The sequence below is a fragment of the Mustela nivalis genome (genome assembly GCF_964662115.1).
Source record: "Mustela nivalis genome assembly, chromosome: 4".
Classification (NCBI taxonomy): Eukaryota; Metazoa; Chordata; class Mammalia; order Carnivora; family Mustelidae; genus Mustela; species Mustela nivalis.
The window spans coordinates 152,036,698-152,055,220 of record NC_139023.1 but is presented as its reverse complement, the minus strand read 5'-3'; the positions used below and the strand labels follow the sequence as shown (position 1 = coordinate 152,055,220).

The 18,523-nt window shown below is 46.6% G+C and overlaps 1 protein-coding gene across 3 annotated transcripts; it reads right to left on the bottom strand.

The window, feature by feature from the left end:
* Positions 1-263: 263 nt before the first annotated feature.
* On the bottom strand, positions 264-17,166 carry NEIL2 (nei like DNA glycosylase 2). Of its 3 annotated transcripts, none has more exons than XM_082726930.1 (5): positions 16,971-17,166; positions 15,263-15,402; positions 9,479-9,834; positions 3,507-3,703; positions 264-1,335 (listed from the first exon to the last, which is right to left on the bottom strand). In XM_082726930.1, exons 2-5 carry the CDS (start codon positions 15,398-15,400, stop codon positions 1,022-1,024), a joined length of 1,005 nt encoding a protein of 334 aa, XP_082583056.1. In that variant the 5' UTR covers positions 15,401-15,402; positions 16,971-17,166; the 3' UTR covers positions 264-1,021. The 3 variants fall into 3 exon arrangements, with proteins under 3 accessions (XP_082583056.1, XP_082583057.1, XP_082583058.1); XM_082726931.1 differs by lacking the exon at positions 16,971-17,166 and adding an exon at positions 16,430-16,964; XM_082726932.1 differs by lacking the exon at positions 16,971-17,166 and adding an exon at positions 16,737-16,964.
* Between the last annotated feature and the right edge of the window lie 1,357 nt (positions 17,167-18,523).

The following is an 18,523-nucleotide window of genomic DNA, read 5'->3' as shown; positions in this document are numbered from 1 at the left end:
GAGAGGCAGGCAGAGAGAGAGAGGGAAGCAGGCTCCCCTCTGAGCAGAGAGCCTGATGCAGGATTCGATCCCAGGACCCTGGGATCATGACCCGAGCCGAAGGCAGAGGCTTACCCCACTGAGCCACCCAGGCGCCCCCCTACCCTGTTCCTTTTAAGTGGACCCATCAGGCCAACTCAGCGAGCCCTACACAGCCACCTTCACTGGGAGCTCAATTATTCACAGTGTGAGAGCATTGATCGCCAAATAAAGATGACAACAGAAAATAACAAAAGATTTATTTTCATGTCACTGTCCTACTTTCTTCTGGCTATCGCTAACAGCCTGACAGTGTGTCTCTACCACCCTTGATTCCTGCACTGTTCAACACACCAATAGTCACAAAAGTATCACCTTACTGTAGAGAGAAGTAGCTTTTTTCTAAATCCCACTGGGCACAGCAGGAAGGTGGCCAATTCCCTGGTCCCTCTCCTCTTCTGGCCCTTCTCTCCATCCCCACTCTCCATCCCATGGGTAAGGATCCACGCAGGAAGCTGAGTCAGCCTCAGCCTCCTCTCCTGTGTGACTCATCCTCACCCCTGGATCCCCCTAGGGGAACAAAGAAAAAGACTTCTGTTGTCCCATTTCTCAAATGGAGAGCCTTACAACCAACCAAGGTTTCAAACACAAAACCAAGCACATACAAAGCAATGTGGAGGCAGAGCTGTTTTGCAGGCGCTTTCATTTCAGTGCCCCACTGGGAGGTGTTTCCCTGTACCGTCCTCATGACTTTTCCTCATCTTCCACAATGGCAGAATTAGATGGAAGAATTAATAGAAATGAGAGAAGCAAAAAAACATCTAACCCTGTAGGAACAGCCTTCAACCCAAGTCCAGTGAGACGGCTTGCAACAGTCCTGACACCCATCCCCCCACCCTCTATTCCTGTAGCCAAGCCCAAGCACCGACAACACCCACCCTCCGGACATTCAGGAATCACAGCCCCCCAAGGGCCAGGTTCTGTGAAGATGGGCGGGAGTCCCCTAGGAGAGCTGGACCTGCCCTTGCTCATCAGGAGACAACCTGGGCTGGCACTGCGGGCACCACCATGTGAGCCTCTGGAAGCCGCCCGGAGGCCCAAACGCCTCTCTCATGACCCGGTGTCCCCCAGGGCACTGTTCTTTCTGGTAGATCTGCGGGTGCTGCTGTCTGCCCTCGAACTTGCCCTGAAGCCAGTCCGCACTGAACTCCACCACATGATCCACGAGGGCCTCGAGGTGCTGATGGCTGAGGAGCGAGCCGAGAGAAAGGGGATGGATCCCCGCTCTGTACAAGGCTTCATTCTTAATGATGTTCCCTGCGGGGAGGCAGGAAGAGGACAAGGGAAGGAGAAAGAACACCTCGGTCATGAGCCTCATCCACAACACTGACAAAACAAATGGAAGCTGGCATGATGGTGGTGGGAGGGCTCCTACAGATGACTGAGGCCGACCCTGTCATGGCCTGCGGGCTCTCGGCCAAGTCACCTACTCTGAGTCCACCTCCCTGTCTGCCAAATGGATTTGCTCATACTTACCTTTAAGGCTGTTGTAGAGACGAAAGGAAATAAAACTTGTGTGTGGCCCATGTTACAGGAGGGGGGTTATCCAAACAGCCTATGGAAGCTGACTGCCAGCATCTGAACCCCACTCAACCAGATCCTAGCTACGTGACCCTGGCAGGTTCCTTAGCTTCTATATGCTCCACATTCCTCACTTGTAAAATAGCAATTGCTTACCTGGCTTTTGTGAGCAGTAAATGAGAATTCTCACACACACACATACACATTCAGCACTGTGGCTGGTATGTAGAGAGTACTCAATAAATATTAGCCGCTATTATTTAAAATGTCAAGGGTAATGCCTGAGATATAAATCATTTAGGAAGTATTATTTAATTATTTTTCTACTACTGCCTCATTCTTGGTGAAGCTAGTCTTGACCCCTCCTTCTAGAATCAATAACTCTCTTCAAAATGTCCCAACAGTGCACTTTAACTTCTACCAGGCATTTGTCACAATCTATCTGAAATTGCAGTGAACTGAGCCCATGCTTGCTGGGCCATTAATAACCTCCTGAAGGTGAGACTTTGAACTCGGTAGAAGGGAAGCATTCAGCTTGTGTGGGATGAATGGATGAATGAAATCACTGCTCTTTGCTGGGGCTTCCTAATCACACCCCTAGTCATACACAACTTTTCTCTACAATTTCCTGGTAAACTACCTGGATTACTATCTCAGCCGTACCACATACCAGCAATGTGTCTTTTGCTTTGGCTTCTTTGTGTGAGGAAAGGGAAAACTAACGAGTCATTATCCTACAGAATAGCAGGAAGGCTGAAGCCCCACAACTAGCACGTTAAAAGGCACACGAAAAATGTCAGCTGTTACTAATATTGTTGGTAACAATGACTAGTCAGTAGAGCCTGAGGTCCTGCTATAAATAACCCAAAGGCTCCTTCTGGAGGTCTCTTTGTCCCTCAGGGCACAAGGGCTCCCACAATCTTAATGTGAAAATGCAAGGCCGCTGTCTGGGGAGCCCCCGGGCCTCCTCCCCGCTCCTGAGGGGAGCTGTGCCAGCAGTAGGCACCATCAGGCCTTGGATATGAGGTGATTTTGTCATCAGTTCCCTCGACTGCCTCAGCAGCCAGTCACAGGGCACTAAGGCCTCTGCTGAGGTAGTAAGAGCAATCAGTTCTTGTAGTTCTGCGAGTTAGCTGTTCTGGTTTTCAGATCACTCAGCTCCTTTTCCCTCCCCCTGGAAAATGCTCACAGTTTCATTGTGCATGACACCTGAACAGAGGGAGGGAACCTGCTGCTTTACCCATGTCTTTTAAGATCCTGACGGAGGCCTGAGGCATCTGTGCTTTGCCAGCAGGCAGCCCCATCTGCCCGAGAGTCCCCATTTACAAACGCACTGCTCTCCCTCAGTAAACTGCAGAGCTTCTGGTGCCCAGCAGATACTGACTGAGTAACTGAGTACCTCCGCTATGCCAGGCGCTACACCAGGCAGTGGAGGATTCAAGGAGAAAGAAAACAGGACTCCTGCCCTTTAGGAAGTTATTCTGTGAAGTGGCCATGGGCGGACTCCAGGTGATAATGTAATTAGGATGTGAATTCTGAAGCCTGGAGAGAAGTTAGAAACTGCCTCATCGAACTCCCTCAGTTTATTTACTTTTTTTTTTTTTTTTTTAAGATTTTACTTATTTATTTGAGACAGAGAGGGGGATAAAGAGAGACAGCATGAGTGGTGCAGAGGGACAGAGGGAGAGGGAGAAGCAGACTCCCCGCTGAGGGGGGAGCTTGATGTGAGGCTCAATCCCAGGACCCTGAGATCACGCCCTGAGCCTACAGCAGATGCTCAACGGACAGAGCCATCCAGGTATCCCTCACTCCCTTAGTTTAAAAAATGAAGAAGTGAAACTGAAGAGATTAAGTGATTGCCTCAAGCACACAGGTGGCGGGTCTCATCCCTTTCCCGTCACTCATACCTAAGCCTGAGAAGTATCTTTGGTCCAACAGGGTATAGCAGACAGGCTGCTCCTGGCTCAAAGCTTCCAAGGCTTGTCTTCGATCAAACTTTTCCGACAAGATGTCAGAGGCAGGTCTGACCACTGGGGAAGAGCTCCAAGACATCTGACAATTATAGAATGCCAGGAAGCCGCCACCACCAAAGTACAGGACCAACCTGGAAGAAAGAAAAGGTCCTAAGTGCGTGCGGCTCAGGGCACACATACATACAGCTCCCACTCAAGAGTTAAGTCACACGTTCATAGTGCTCCCACTCCACAGTCAAGATTCACCCAGAGAAGCTAAGACGCCAAGAGAGAAAAGGGATGGTTCTCAGGGCTAAATGCAGTAATTAAAACATAAATATATATATATATGTATATATATATATCGCTCCCTCTTTCTGATCAGGGCCATACATGTTCACTAAAGACAACATGACCTATGGAAGTCTAAAGGCTCAGGAGGTGTGTACCTGCACAAAAGCAGAGTTTGTTGCAAAGGACAGAGAAATGGAACACTAGAGAGGTACCACTCCCAGTCCCAGCAAGATTTAACAAGAATAACATACCCACCCGTATGCCCCTGAACTTCCTGAATTCCAAGGACACGAAAAAACTTTCTGATCTTTGATAAAGACACAATGGGTTACTATGTAAGGGCAGATAATCAGCCAGACTCCATTATCTGAAGGGAAATATCCATGTAGCTGATCTAGATCTTATTCTGGCGTGGAAACAAAAGGGCAATTTTTTTTTTAATTTTATTTATCTGAGAGAAAGAGAGATCCCATGTGTGTCATTGTGGGGAGGAGCAGAGGGACAGGGACAAGCAGGTTTTGTGCTGAGCACAGAGTTCAATTGGGGTTTGATCCCACAACCCGAAATCACAACCTGAGTTGAAATCAAGAATTGAACGCTCAACCAACTGAGCCACCCAGGTGCCCCTAACAGGACAACTTCAGAGGAAAAGGCCTCAGAGACACATCTACCATAGTATCTGAGGTAATTACTCAAGGAAAAATAAATGCCCAATGGAAATGAGAGCAGCAGGGACCTCAAGCCAAGGGCAGAGGAAAAGGGTAAGACAGAAGGGGCAGCCCTGGGTTGCACAATATTTATTGTGAGAGATCCAGAGGACTGGATGATAGCACAGTTGAGAACTGTAGCGCATTAAGAAGGAATTCTGGAAATCAGAAGATACCCTTGTTGACCATTGGAAACGAGAGAGGTGCTGTGTGATCACTAAGGAGCTGAGGCACTTGGAGCTCCTAAAATGGCAGATTACCTCAGTGCTGATCCGTGGAAAACAAGGAGGAGGAGGAGGAGAAGCCTAACTCTGGATGAGGGGGACAGCGTTTTGCTGAACACGTCTGGTCAGAGCACTGACTCTAGACAGAGCGGGTTGAAGATGACATGCGACAACGTCTTAAGACCCTTAATAGCTCACTGGCCTGGCCCACCAGCATTCAGGGATTTGGCTGCAGAAAAGCAAACACTGCAGAGTGAACAGCCTTTGAGGATTGCTAGGTGTACAAAGATAATCAGTGTGGACTTGGACTGTGTCCAAATCGCTCTGCTGCTGAGATGAGAAGCATCTGCACAGAAGCTGGTATGCTTGTCATGAGAGCACAGTGAAAAATCGAAAAATCACTACCCAGGAGGATTCCTTGGAGGCTGTAAATAAGGTCACTAGGTCTCACACCAAATTCAGTGCTACTTCCAGGTGTCTGACATATAATGGAGCCCTGAGGCTTTCACGGAAAAACTGCTTTTCACTAGAATTCTAACTTTACTGAATAGATTTGTTAATAAGCATTATGCACACAAAAATAAAGGGTTGCAAAATTGAATAAAAACAAAGAAGATAGGGCGCCTGGGTGGCTCAGTGGGTTAAGCCTCTGCCTTCAGCTCAGGTCATGATCTCAGGGTCCTGGGATCAAGCCCTATACCGGGCTCTCTGCTTCCTCCTCTCTCTCTCTCTCCCTCTCTCTGCCTGCCTCTCTGCCTACATGTGATCTCTGTCAAATAAATAAAATGTTTAAAAAAAAAAAGAAGATATAATGTTAATGTATATTTAATATTAATTAACTTAATTATACATAATTAATAACATATATAGTTAACAATCTGGAATTAAAATTCTGAACTATCTCACCCCTCCCTTATTCCCGGAGGAAACAGGGTGGACAAGACAAAAGAAGTGGTGAAATGGAACTATTTCAAAGGCCTCCTCTCAGAAGGATGAAGGAAAGGAGCAAAAAACCAATTTCAATAAGAAGGGAGACATGTTATTAGTTTAATGTTATTAAACATTTGGTCGTTCTTAACCAAGAAAAATATGAGTCTAATTTAAAGGGAACATTATTACCAACAGAAAGAAGATGAATAGCAGTACTTGCTACTTACTCAAAAGGAATAATAGATGGTGGGGGCAAAGGAGAAAAGAAAAAAACTTGAAAAATCCAACAGAAAAAAATAAACTAGGTATAATAAAATGGCAAATGGAAGAAAATCCAAATACCATAGTCACCTCATTTCAAAACAAGGAGTTTGAGTTTAAAGAGATACAAAAGCCAGAAACTCGCCATTTGTAAGAAATATAGCTAAAATAAGTGAAAAAGCACACCTGTAAAGCACACACTAAGTGGAAAAAGACTATGTGGGCCAGTCAAACACAGCGTGGCATCATTACCATCAAGCAAAGCAGAGTTCAAGACCAAAGGCAAACAGAAGGTCTGTTACTATCTTATTTCTTTTCTTTTCTTTTTTTAAGAGAGAGTGAGAGAGGTGGAAGGCAGGGGCAGAGGGAGCGGAAGAGAGAATCTTAATCAGACTCCGTGCTCAGTGTGGAGCCTAACACAGGACTCAAACTCACAACCCCGAGATCACGACCTGAGTCTAAATCAAGAGTTGGATGCTTAACTGACTGAGCCACTCAGGCACTCCAAGGGTATGCTATTATTTTAAAAAGCTGCAAAGAAGTCAGAGACCTTGATGCTTTGAACAACAGAGCAGCAAACACATAAACACACTAGAAAGACAAGGGGAAACCATAAAACCACAATCACCCTAGAGGATTTTAATGCTCCTCTTCCCATGTTTGGCATATTAAGTAAACAAAAAATAAGCAAGAATAGAGTGTTTAAATTACCAAAGCAAAAACCTGTTCTTAATAGTTATACAAGGTTTTGCTTTTTATGAACATATTGTCTTCATTTACGTACACAAAACGTAAGCAAAGACCCATGACGTGTTTGACTGCAAATATGCCCAAAGTAGAAAATTTACAGACTGATATCCTGATCACAATCCAATAAAAAAAGGGCAACAAAATGATGACCCCACTCAAACATCTGGAAAATCAGAAAATACTCTTCCCGTATAGAGTATATAAAACTAATAATATTTATTTGAAAGACCAACAAAATTGATAAAACTCTGATAAAACTTAAGCCTAATTAAGAAACAGGAGGAAGCAACAAATGAAAATAAAAAACAAAAACAAGGAAAAGGCAGACATAACTTCACAAGAAGAAATTTTAAAAATAAGAGAATGATATGTGTTAACTCTGTGACAATAAATTCAGAAAATTTAGTTAGGGTTGAGTCTTATTCGTGAAGAGCATTTCAACTGCCCTAGCTAGTGACTAATTTAGCAATCAGCCGGTGAACCAGCTCCAGGCCATAAGAGGTTGGCTGGGATTTTCTGAGAAAGCTCTGCTTGCTCATCTGAACTTCTAGAAAATGACTATCTCTTCGCCTCTTCTCTCTTCATTGCAGACGGAAGGCCTGGAACTGCAAAAGAGCCTCTTGCTACTGGTCTAAGGACAAAACCAACATACGGGAAAAGGCCCAGGAGAGTCACAAGAACATGAAGCCCAAGGCAGGGAACTGAGTCAACATCAAAACCCACCCTCGCTTGAAACTTTCAATTATGTGAGCCAAAAAAATCTCCACACTTAATCCAGTCTCAGTTATCTTTACAGTCCAAAGCATCTTACTAGCCCTAAATCATACTGTAAATAAATGCTACAGTTCTGAACATAAAATCATATTACTATGAAACTTTAGAAGATGGAAGAATAGTATGGCTTTTAGGTAGAAGGGGCCTTCTTTAGCAAGAAGGAAAAACCCAAGAGCTATTGTGAAAAATACTGATCACACAGGCAGTGCCTGGGTGGCTCAATGGGTTAAAGCCTCTGCCTTCGGCTCAGGTCCTGATCCCAGGGTCCTGGGATGGAGCCGCGCAATGGGGAGCCTGCTTCCTCCTCTCTCTGTGCCTGCCTCTCTGCCTACTTGTGATCTCTGTCAAATAAATAAATAAATAAAATCTTAAAAAAAAAAAATACTGATCACTGACTATATAAAAATTTAAAATCCCAAGGAGTGGGGGGATGGGTAAATAGGTACAGAGGATTAAGAGATCTAGACTTCCAGGGAGCCTCAGTGGCTCAGTGGGTTAAACCTCTGCCTTCAGTTCAGGTCGTGATATAGGGGGCCCGGGATTGAGTCCCGCATCGGGCTCTCTGCTCAGCGGGGTGCCTGCTTCCCTCTCTCTCTCTGCCTGCCTCTCTGCCTACTTATGATTGCTCTCTGTCAAATAAATAAATAAAAATCTTAAAAAAAAAAAAGGTCTAGACTTGCAGTTATAAAATAAGGAAGTCACAGGGATGAAAAGTACAGCATAGGGAATATAGTTAATAATAATATTATTCTATAAGAATATACAATAATAAATAATAATATATTATTATGTAATAATATAGTCAGTAATAATATTGTTTGGTGACAGATGATGACCACATTTATTGTAGGCACTAAGTAATGTCTAGAATTGTTGAATGATTATTTTCTAAACCTGAAACTGATATAACATTGATGTCAACTATACTTCAATAAACATCTTTAAAAATAAATAAAAATTTGTAAAAGTTTTAGATTAAAGAGCAGGATGGTATGAGTGGGGGGAGGGCAGAGGACAAGAATCTCAAGGGCGCTCCCTGCTGAACGTGAAGCCTGATGCGACGCGGGGCTCCTTCCCATGATCCATGAGATCGTGACCTAAGCTGAAACAGAGAGTCAGACACTTAACTCGCTAAAAACTAAAAAGGCTTTAAATCTTGAATGGCAAAAGGCACAAACACTGTCAAAGGACACAGGCAGACGTGAAACACTGGCATCACATATCACAAAGATTAACACGCAATATACAAAAGCCTCTACAAACTGATAAAAAGTATACAAACAGGGGCGCCTGGGTGGATCAGTGGATTGGGCCGCTGCCTTCGGCTCAGGTCATGATCTCAGGGTCCTGGGATCGAGTCCCGCATCGGGCTCTCTGCTCGGCAGAGAGCCTGCTTCCCTCTCTCTCTCTCTCTGCCTGCCTCTCTGTCTGCTTGTGATCTCTATCAGGTGAATAAATAAAATCTTAAAAAAAAAAAAAAAAGTATACAAACAACAGGAAGCTAGTTAAGAATTCGGCTAAAGGAGCACTTACGCAAAGCTGTGAGGATGTTCGTTCTCAGTGACTCCTCTGGGAAATCAACACGTTGGTAATAATCCTGAACAGGGACTGAGTTTTACACACCAAAATATTCTTCCCACCACTGGCAGACAAAAAACCAAGACAATTCTGTCCCTGAATTCAGAGTGCATTCGTCAAGCCATAAAACGTCCTTCAGCGCCATCCCACTCTCAAGAGTCATGCTTGTTGGGAAAGTTCTTCCCTTTTTCTAATCTGCCCCAGAATGTTTCCAGCCCTCTCCGGATGCAGGCACAGTCTCCTTTCTAGCACAGGTACTCTCTGCTAGGACTCGGGCTTCCGGCGAGCCGGTGGGACACCCACCTGAGTGAGCCCACAAAGCCCAGCCCCAAGCCTGCACACGGGGGGCCGTGTCAAACAGCACAGACCTGCAGAGCCACAGCCACAGCCTGCCCAACCACACCATTACCTTGGAATGGGGTCCCTCCAGTCGCCCCTCTTGTTTGCTTTCTTCGCTCTGGAGAATTCGTTCACCCAAATGCTGCCAAACATACCAAAGCTGACCTGCAGCCACCTCTCCGCAGCTCCCACAGCGGCATCTCCCCGCAAACCCTCCAAACCACTGTCTCCACTCGGAGCAACATGCTCCAGGGACTGAGAGGGCGGCTGAGAGGTTTTCTGGCTGCTGGGCCCCGAGGCCTGCTTTTGGTCCTGGGCCTCTTCCTTTCTCTCTCCTTTTTCTAGAGACTCTGGCAGTGAGATGTTGCCAAGGGAACCAAGTTCTTCATCTGGCTCAAATCTAAGGAATAATTTCTTTCCATGGACCTAGAAAAAAAAAAAACGAACACGATCTCAGTCTTTGCTATAGACTTGTTTGTGCCCCTCCCGTGCAAATGTATATGTTGAAACTTAACCCACAACAGTGATGCCATCTGGAGGTGGGCCTCCGGGAGGTAATTAGGTCAGTAGGGTGAAGTCCTTGCAAATGGGATTAGTGTCCTTATAAAACAGGCCCCAGGGAGCACCCTTGCCCCTTGCACCATGTGATATGAAGAAGGCAAGAAGTGGGCTGTCTATGAACTGGGAAGCAGGCTCTCACAGACACCAAAACTGCCAGGCTGTCTGATCTTAGACTTCCAGCCTCTGGAACTGGGAGAAATAAATTTCTGTTGGTTTCAAGCCACTCGGTCTGTGCTGTTGTGCTATAGGAGCCTGAACGGCCTAAGCCTTACAGACCCAGAAAAGGAAAGACTAAAGAGATATGTATATGCCAATGTTTATAATGCAAACTTATCCTTTCTTGCCTCTTCAAGGAAGCTTTCCCAAGCTTAGTATTTTGGACCTGCCTTTGGCCCTTTGCTCCAGTGGTACGGGCAGTTAGCACACAGTTTTCAAAGTGACTGAAAGCAAGAAGAATTGGATTAGCAGTAACATAGATCCATGCTAGAGAGCAGGACCACCCTAGAATAAGGGAGGGGAAAAGCTCCCGATGTGTTCACGAAAGCTGAGAAAGAAATACAAACTGTCATCCTGTATTTAATTCATAATACTTCCTCTTTGTTAGAAATAAGCAGCACACACACCCACACGCACACCCCATACACTAATGGATGGCAGCTAAAGTACACTACATTTCAGATGCTGTAAATACACAACGTATTTTACACATTGTAGAATTTGGTACCTCTCACTCGATGAAACTGGATCTGGTAGAAGAAATGGCCACAAGAGAACTCACAATAAAAAAGAAAGTGACAATCAATAGAAATTGAGTATCGACACAAACAATGTATATAAAATGTACAAAGGAAAAGAATTAACTTCATCCCCAATGAAAATGATTTCAAGAAAAGTGGATGAGAACAGGAAATGTATATCAAAGAATGTTCTGTGTGCTTTGTATTCTATTTCCATAGCTAGCCCTACTATGTAATGTGCAAGTCCAGATTCCAGGATGAGCCTGTTCTGCATGTTCTGAAATTCCAGCAGCCTTTTAGAACCAAAACACCTGGCATCAACAATGGAAATGCCTGTGTTACTTTTTTGGCCTCCAAAAGTACGTACTTAGAGACCACAGTTCTGATATGATCTCCAATTTGTCAATTAGTATAAAAATTTTAACTATAGTAGTCTTTGAAATCCTCTCCCTAAAAGAAGGCATTACTAAATAATGCCCTAAAAGAAGGCATTTCTAAATAATTCCAGAATAACTTATCAGCAAATGTGAGCACAGCAGTTTGCTGCCACATATTAGAAATGGCTAACTGAACTACATAAAAAACTGAGCAAGAATTAAGTGGGCATGGGGCACCTGGGTGGTTCAGTGGGTTAAAGCCTCTGCCTTCCTGCTCAGGTCATGATCCCAGGGTCCTAGGATGTAGACCAGCATCAGGCTCTCTGCTCAGCAGGGAGCCTGCTCAGCGGGGAGCCTGCTTTGCCCTCTCTCTCTGCCTAAATACGATCTCTGTCAAATAAACAAAATCTTAAAAAAAAAAAAAAAGAATTAAGTGGGCATGATAGAATTCACTCCAGAAAATATTTTCTTGATGCAAATTCAGCAATGTTGGTATAATGCTGATGAAAATATATGCCAAATGCCCCTCAGGATCAAAATATTTACCGGATCAAAAATGCCTAGGTCAGGACATCTTTGTGTCCTCTCCAACTATGGCAATTTCTACTGTCCCTCTTTTAAATTCCTGGGACACTGTTATTTCAATTAGCTGACCCTTAACTGAGCTTTTACAATGTGCCAGGCAGTGTGCTAGGTTCAGAGGGGCATACAAATGAGGAAGGCTCCACTCGTTCCCTCTGGAAACTCAGTATTTGAAGAGAAGGAAATTCTGACACGTGCTACATGAACCTTAAAAACATTATGCTCGGTAAAAGAAGCCATTCACGGGATGCCTGGGTGGCTCAGTGGGCTGAGCCACTGCCTTCAACTCAGGTCATGATCCCAGGATCCTGGGATCGAGTACAGCATCAGGCTCTCTGCTCGGTGGGGAGGCTACTTCTCTCTCTGCCTCTGCCTGCCTCTCTGTCTGCTTGTGTGTTCTGTCTCTCTCTCTTTCTGACAAATAAATTAATTAAAAAAAAAAAAGAAGCCACTCACAAAAGAACACACGTTGTATAATTCCATATATGTAAAATGTCAAAAAAACACCAAACAAACAGCAAATCTATAGAAACAGGAAATAGACTAGTGGCTGCTTATGACTAGAGGCAGAAGGCAAGGGTGAAATGAGGAGGGGCTGCTAATGGGCACAAGGTTTCTTTCTGGGGAGATGAAAATGTTCTAAAATCGATTGTGGTGATGGTTGTACAACTCTGTGTGAAGACACTAAAAGCCACCGAACTGCACACTTTAAGTGGGTGAATGGTATGTTATGTAAATTATATCTCAGTAAAGCTGTTACATATTTTTTAAAAGTTGGAGGACTGGTTAAAAGTCTCAGTATGTAGTCTCAGTATTCCACCCAAACTAGGATGGAATAGAAACATTAATAGCCATGTAAGGAAGGACTCAATACTTATCCCCCATGCACTCTTTCTCAGGAGAAGATAATGAACCAGGTACAGGGAGACTACTAACTATTTCCCAATATCCCTCTCCCCTCTTCCCTACTAACCAATTAACAGGGACCTCAATAACCTCAGCTACTGATTTAGGGTGCTTCAACGTCCTCAGCTAAAAATCTGTCTCCCAGACTCTCTTAGAGATGGGGCAGCCAGTGATACATATGCAGGAGTGCTCAAATGTGGTTTCCAGAAAAGCTCTTTAAAATATATGAACAGGCTTCTAGGTCCCTTTTGCCCTATCTCCTTTCCTTCCTCTTTCTTCCTGCCTAGAATGTAATGGCTGGAATCTCAGCTGCCATGTTATCACCATGAAAATGAGGGTCACCCCCAGGGAGGGGAGAGCGGAAGGAGCTTGGTGCCCAGTGATCACACGTTGCTCCCATAACATCCTGGTCTTCCTCCTCTGGACTTGACATTATGTCAAGGGAGGAAAAAAAAAAAACCCACACACTCCAGACACAAATAATCTGTTCTTCTGAATTTGTTATGAGTAAGCAAACACAATCCTAATACAGAAACTGGAGAACCAACCTGTAAAGACAGGGAAGGAACTTGCCAGAAAAAAACAGGTGGCACAGAGTGGAGCCAATCTCTTCCCTCCTTCATTAGCCCAGTGTGCCTGTCTATAACTGCTTCTCAAACCTGAAGTGCCCTTTGTTTTCCTTTTGGTCGATCTAAATCCTCCATCCTTCAAGGTCCAACGCAAATCTCACCTCCTTCATGAAGCCTTCTTTTTTATTCTAAAGATTTTATGTTATTTTATTTATTTATTTTTTTTTTTTCATTTGAGAGAGAGAGCAGGAGCAGAGGGGAGGGGCAGAGAAAGAGGAGGAAGCAAAGCAGGGAGCGGATGTGGTACTTGATCCCGGGACCCTGGGATCATGACTTGAGCTGAAGGCAGACACCTAACCAACTGAGCCACCCAGGACCCCTATGAAGTCTTTTATTCCAGGCTATCAGCACCTCTTCTCTGCTGAGGCCCTCAAATGAGCCTTAATCATATGCTCCCCTCCTTCCCATTCACTGTTACCTAATAGTTTCCCCTGTTGGAGATACAGGTCTTACTTTCCAAATTCAACTCTCCAATCCTTAGGAGGCAGAGGTGCAAAGAAGGGAGCACAGTGATGAGAACTTAGCCTCCTACATGCCAGGCAATTCAAGACTGTGTCCCTCAGGCTTCTTGGGCTCCTACAACACCAATCTCTGCCTTGGTTTACTAGAAGACCAGCTCCCAGTTCCATCTCAAGGCTCCCCGTCCACACATTGTCTGTCCATTCAGCCATTCCTTAAATAATCTCTGCGAGCCAGCTCTGTAACAGGCACCAGCTAAGTGCTGGGGTTCCAGAGATCAAAGGATCTAATCCTGCCCCTGCCAAGCTTGCAGCAGTCTGGTCAAAAACTCTCCCGGTAGGAGCGTAGGAGCGCATACCTGGAGATCAGGTGACCTGGGCCCCCACAAGCGACATCAACTTGGATGGAGTGCTCTCCCTCTGAGGCCCCATCTCCAAAGGTAGAAAAGGTAAGTGAAGGTCTAGAAGACCTCTTTCAGATCTAGAATGGTTTTATAACCCCCAAGGTGTGTGCGAAGGACAAGGCGGGGGAAAAAGAGAACCAGTATTTATTGAGCACTTGTGTCAGACATAAAGTCTGTTTAATACAATTGTAACTGCTAAGTATTTATCCTCATCTTACAACTGCAGAAACTACAGCTAAGAGATTAAGCAACTTGCTGAGGAGCTCACAGCTGAACAGCAGGCTAATTTATTTTTTCTATAGACAATTACCGTATGTATGCTTCCTAAGAGCTGCCACTCAGCGAAGTGCTAGGCATACAATACTGATGAGGGCATGCATCTACCCTGTTGCTTGGTCTCCTCCACTCAACCAGCAGGACAAACTCAGCAATAAGGATCTATTAGGAGGAAGTACGGGGTCCCCAGCAAGCCCAGAGAAGTCTCTCTCCACCCTCAGAGCAGGCAGGCCAGGCTTCTCAGAGGATGTGATGGAGAGGCTGAATCCTGAAGCCGAGGAATTACCATGGTCATGTGAAAGGATGAGAAAGGGAGCAGAGTTGGGGGGGGGGGGGGAGGAAGATCTGCCCAAGCAGGGGAGCAGCACATCAAAACCATGGGCAATAAGGATTGGCGGAGGAACCCCAATAAGGATTGGCGGAGGAACCCCAGAGAGTTCGACAGGACTGGAAGAGAGATTTGGCACAGGGGAAGAAGCAGGCCTAAAGAGGCACAAACCAGGCCACAGAAGCCCTGGGAGCCCCTGGAGGCAATTCTGCCTGATGCTAAGGGCATGGATGAGGCCACCAGAATCCAGATCATAAGGCTATGCTCTTTCCTTCCATCCCTGCTAGTTCCCAACCACAGAAGCACATTCGGTGACCAGAATCACTCCAGACTCTCTGAATCAGAATCTACAGCTCATGCCTGCACCGAATACTTTATCTAGTTCCACATGCCACTGCAATGCCCACTCCTGGCTAACATCAGACCTAAACATCAGACCTAAAGGGGATGAGCGCTATGGAGTCCTCGCGTGGTTGCCCTGGGCTCGAGGCAGTGATGGCACCAAAGTCTTGAGATAAATTCGAAGGGAATCACAGGATGTGGTGATGGAGTCCACCCATTTACCTGAGGTGTCAAACAAGCCCATAGGAACTCACCTGTGTATCTTGGAGCCACAGAGACTGCAAGCTGGCAGGGGTCAGCTTCTGACTGCTGCCCCCTGTCTTGACCACCTGCTGCCCCACAAAGGGGGAGACCAAGCGGTGGAACTTCCTCACAGAGGGTCCCTCTGGCATCCCTACAGGCAGAAATGGAGAAAAGAAGCCACTGACTTTCCAGGACCACTAATAGGGGCACTGTGTGATGAGGAGGCGGAGTTCAAGACTATGACAAGTGCAGACATGGGGTCATGTTAGTTCAGAGCATGGAAAGGCTACGTCAAGCCTAACTGCAGATAATTGCTCCTGGGAACTGAATACAGCTGGGGTTGTTTTAACCCTGACATATGGTTATCTGTGACCCCATCTATCTCTGCCCCCAATCATCGAAGTTCACTCAGAGTTTATGTATAAAGCATTGACATGTTTGAGTCTGAGTGGTGTGTACCCTGGCTTCTGGAAGCTCAGAGTCCCTTCCCGCCCCTCTCACCCAGGGTACACTGCATAACCACCTGTTCCCCACCCCCGCCCCCTGCACAAGACTGGAAGTTATGATGAAAACCTGAAGGACTGCGTGGATACGTTGCAGGGGGTAGCTATCGCAGTTCAGCAATTCTAAAACACAATTAAGGGGCGCCTGGGTGGCTCAGTGGTTTAAAGCCTCTGCCTTGGGCTCGGGTCACGGTCCCGGAGTCCTGGGATCGAGCCCCGCATCGGGCTCTCTGCTCAGCGGGGAGCCTGCTTCCTCCTCTCTCTCTGCCTGCCTCTCTGCCTACCTGTAATCTTTGCCTGTCAAATAAATAAATAAAATCTTTAAAAAAAATAAAATAAAACACAATTAATTATCTCTAAAACGAGGATGCCTCTTACTATATCCACACCTTCTCACAGCTGAATTAGCAGCACATCCAATAATGTGTACTTTACACCTGGTGGTGCTTTAGACCCCCCCCACCCCCCGTCAGATCTTTAAGACACTGGAGAGTCCATACTGACAAAAGTGCTGGGTTGCAAGGAGACCTCCTGACTGCAGCCTACTTTAACCTCAGCCAGCTCTCAGTGCCCGGGTCCTCTCCAACAAAACGAAGTTTCTGGAAAGGCTTTCATCTGAAATGCACCTAATCCTTGAAATCTCTTTCACAGAGGGCACATTTAAGGTATACTCACGGAGATATAAAGGCGGGCAGCAAGTTGTCTCCGCCCTAGCCTTAAGGGAGTAGATGCGTAAAGGACTTCAGGACGCTAACGGCAGTGAGGCTGGTTAGTTAGTAGACAGTGGCGGAGAAGAGGGCGTCAGGGCGTCCTCTTCTCTGAGGTTAAGCACTCACTCCCCCTGGGAGACTAAAACGGCTGCTTTTCCCAACTCTTTCTCGGGGTGAGGGGAGAAGATGGGGGGTCTCGGAGACAGGCTTAAGGACACTGGGGGAGGCTCCCAGGGATAAATGCAGGGCGGCACAGTGGTGAATAAACCAACCAAAAAACTGGGCCAGGGGTGCAGTCCCATAAGGCACGCTTCTTCTAACTGCCGGTCACTGCGATGGCTCGCCGGTAGCAGGCGACGACTGCGCGCAGCCCGCGGGAGAGGCGGGCACTCCCGACCGTAGCGGCTCCGCGCACCGCTGCGCAGGGAGCCTACGCCGCCTCCCCCGGCCTGCTCCCCTCTCCCCGCCCGCGCCGGCCGCGGCGGGGGGCGGGCGGCTGCACTCACCGGCTCCGGGCCCGCGCCCCTCGGCCCGCCCCAGCACCGCGGCGAGGCCCGCACGCCGCCTCCGGCGCAGGGCGTAGAGGACTCGGCCGGGCCGCGTCCGCGCACCCCCCGCCTGCAGATGGATGCGGAACGGTCCCGGGAGTAGGGAGCCGGGAAAGGTCTCGAAGTGGGGAGAGGCGGGGTGACGCAAGGCTCCTCCTTCGCCGGGGTAGTGCTCGCTGTTCCCCCGGGGCGTGGGATAGAGCGGGACTCCGCCCCTAGGGCGGGGAGGGGAGGGGCCCCGCTCGGACTGGGGAGGGCGCGAGGCTCCTCCCCTGAGAGAGGGGGTCTCTGGAGGCGGGGCCGGGGCCGCTCTTGAGGACCAGGGAGAGTGGAGAAGGGCGGAGGGTCAGAGATCCGGCTCGTGGCAGAGGCAAATCGCATTTGGAACGAACGTTTATTGTCTTACGGAGACATGAAGTTATAGAGAAAAGTGAAGTGTCTGATGAGAACTTTTCTTTGAGTTGATTTTGAACGGTTTCCAAGCTCAGGTCATTTGGCAAAGGAAAGAGGTCGTCAAGAAATTCTCAGGAAAATTTTAAAGAGTGGGATCTTTCACTTTATATTATTTGGGTATTATTGATTTTGTCATAAGCAACTTTTGCTTTATCAAAAGGAGCATTTAAATTTTTGTTTCAGAGAGTAATAAAGATAAAATGGTAGACTATTCAGAAATAATTGTGTTCCATTGTTAGTTCTCCAAAGAGGATGGGGGCCAGCAGTTTCCAAGAAGACAACAGGGATGTTTGGGGAAGTGTCAGAGCACGTGTTTTGGAAACTGTCCAGGATGGCAGGCACCACGGACGGGAGAGAGTCCTGAGGAGGAGGACTTGGTCAGCACGGGAGATAGGCCCATTTCTTTCTCAGGTTGTGAACGGCTGATTGAGAGGGAGCAGTACAGGTGGCCTGAAGGGAATAGCGGCAGGAAGTGAAGACAGGAAGTCTAGGAAGGTTTGGGGTACTGAAGTTCCTCAACACAGCGGAATCCTGGAGACAGAGGGCATGAGGTTTACTGGTGCTGAGTTTCCAGGAGGGATCCCCTGAGAACCTTCTGGTCTCCCTCTTTCTATATCTGGCCTCTTCTGGAGAACAACATCCCCACTGGGATGCCCCTGCTCTAGGATCAGATGTACACAAACAGTAGCTTTTGGAGCCCTAAATCCACATTGTCTAGACCCTGGCTGAGCTAGGAAGGAAGCCAGAGCCACAATCATTGCCTTGCCTCTTGGAATGAATGCCTGATGCCTCAGAAGGCTCTGCAGAGGTCAGAGGACTCTAGTGTTAAGAAATCAAATGGTTCACAGCTTGACTCCGTCATTTATACTAATAGCTATTTGTTGAGTACATACTATGTGCAAAGCACAGCTGTAAGCTCTTTATGTTGAACTGCCACATTGTCAGCCGTGGGAAGACAAGCAAGTCACAGTATCTCTGTATCTATTCATGTTGTGAGATATATATATGGATTTATCATGGAAATATCAAAAAGGAGGGTTTCTCAAACTTTAATATGC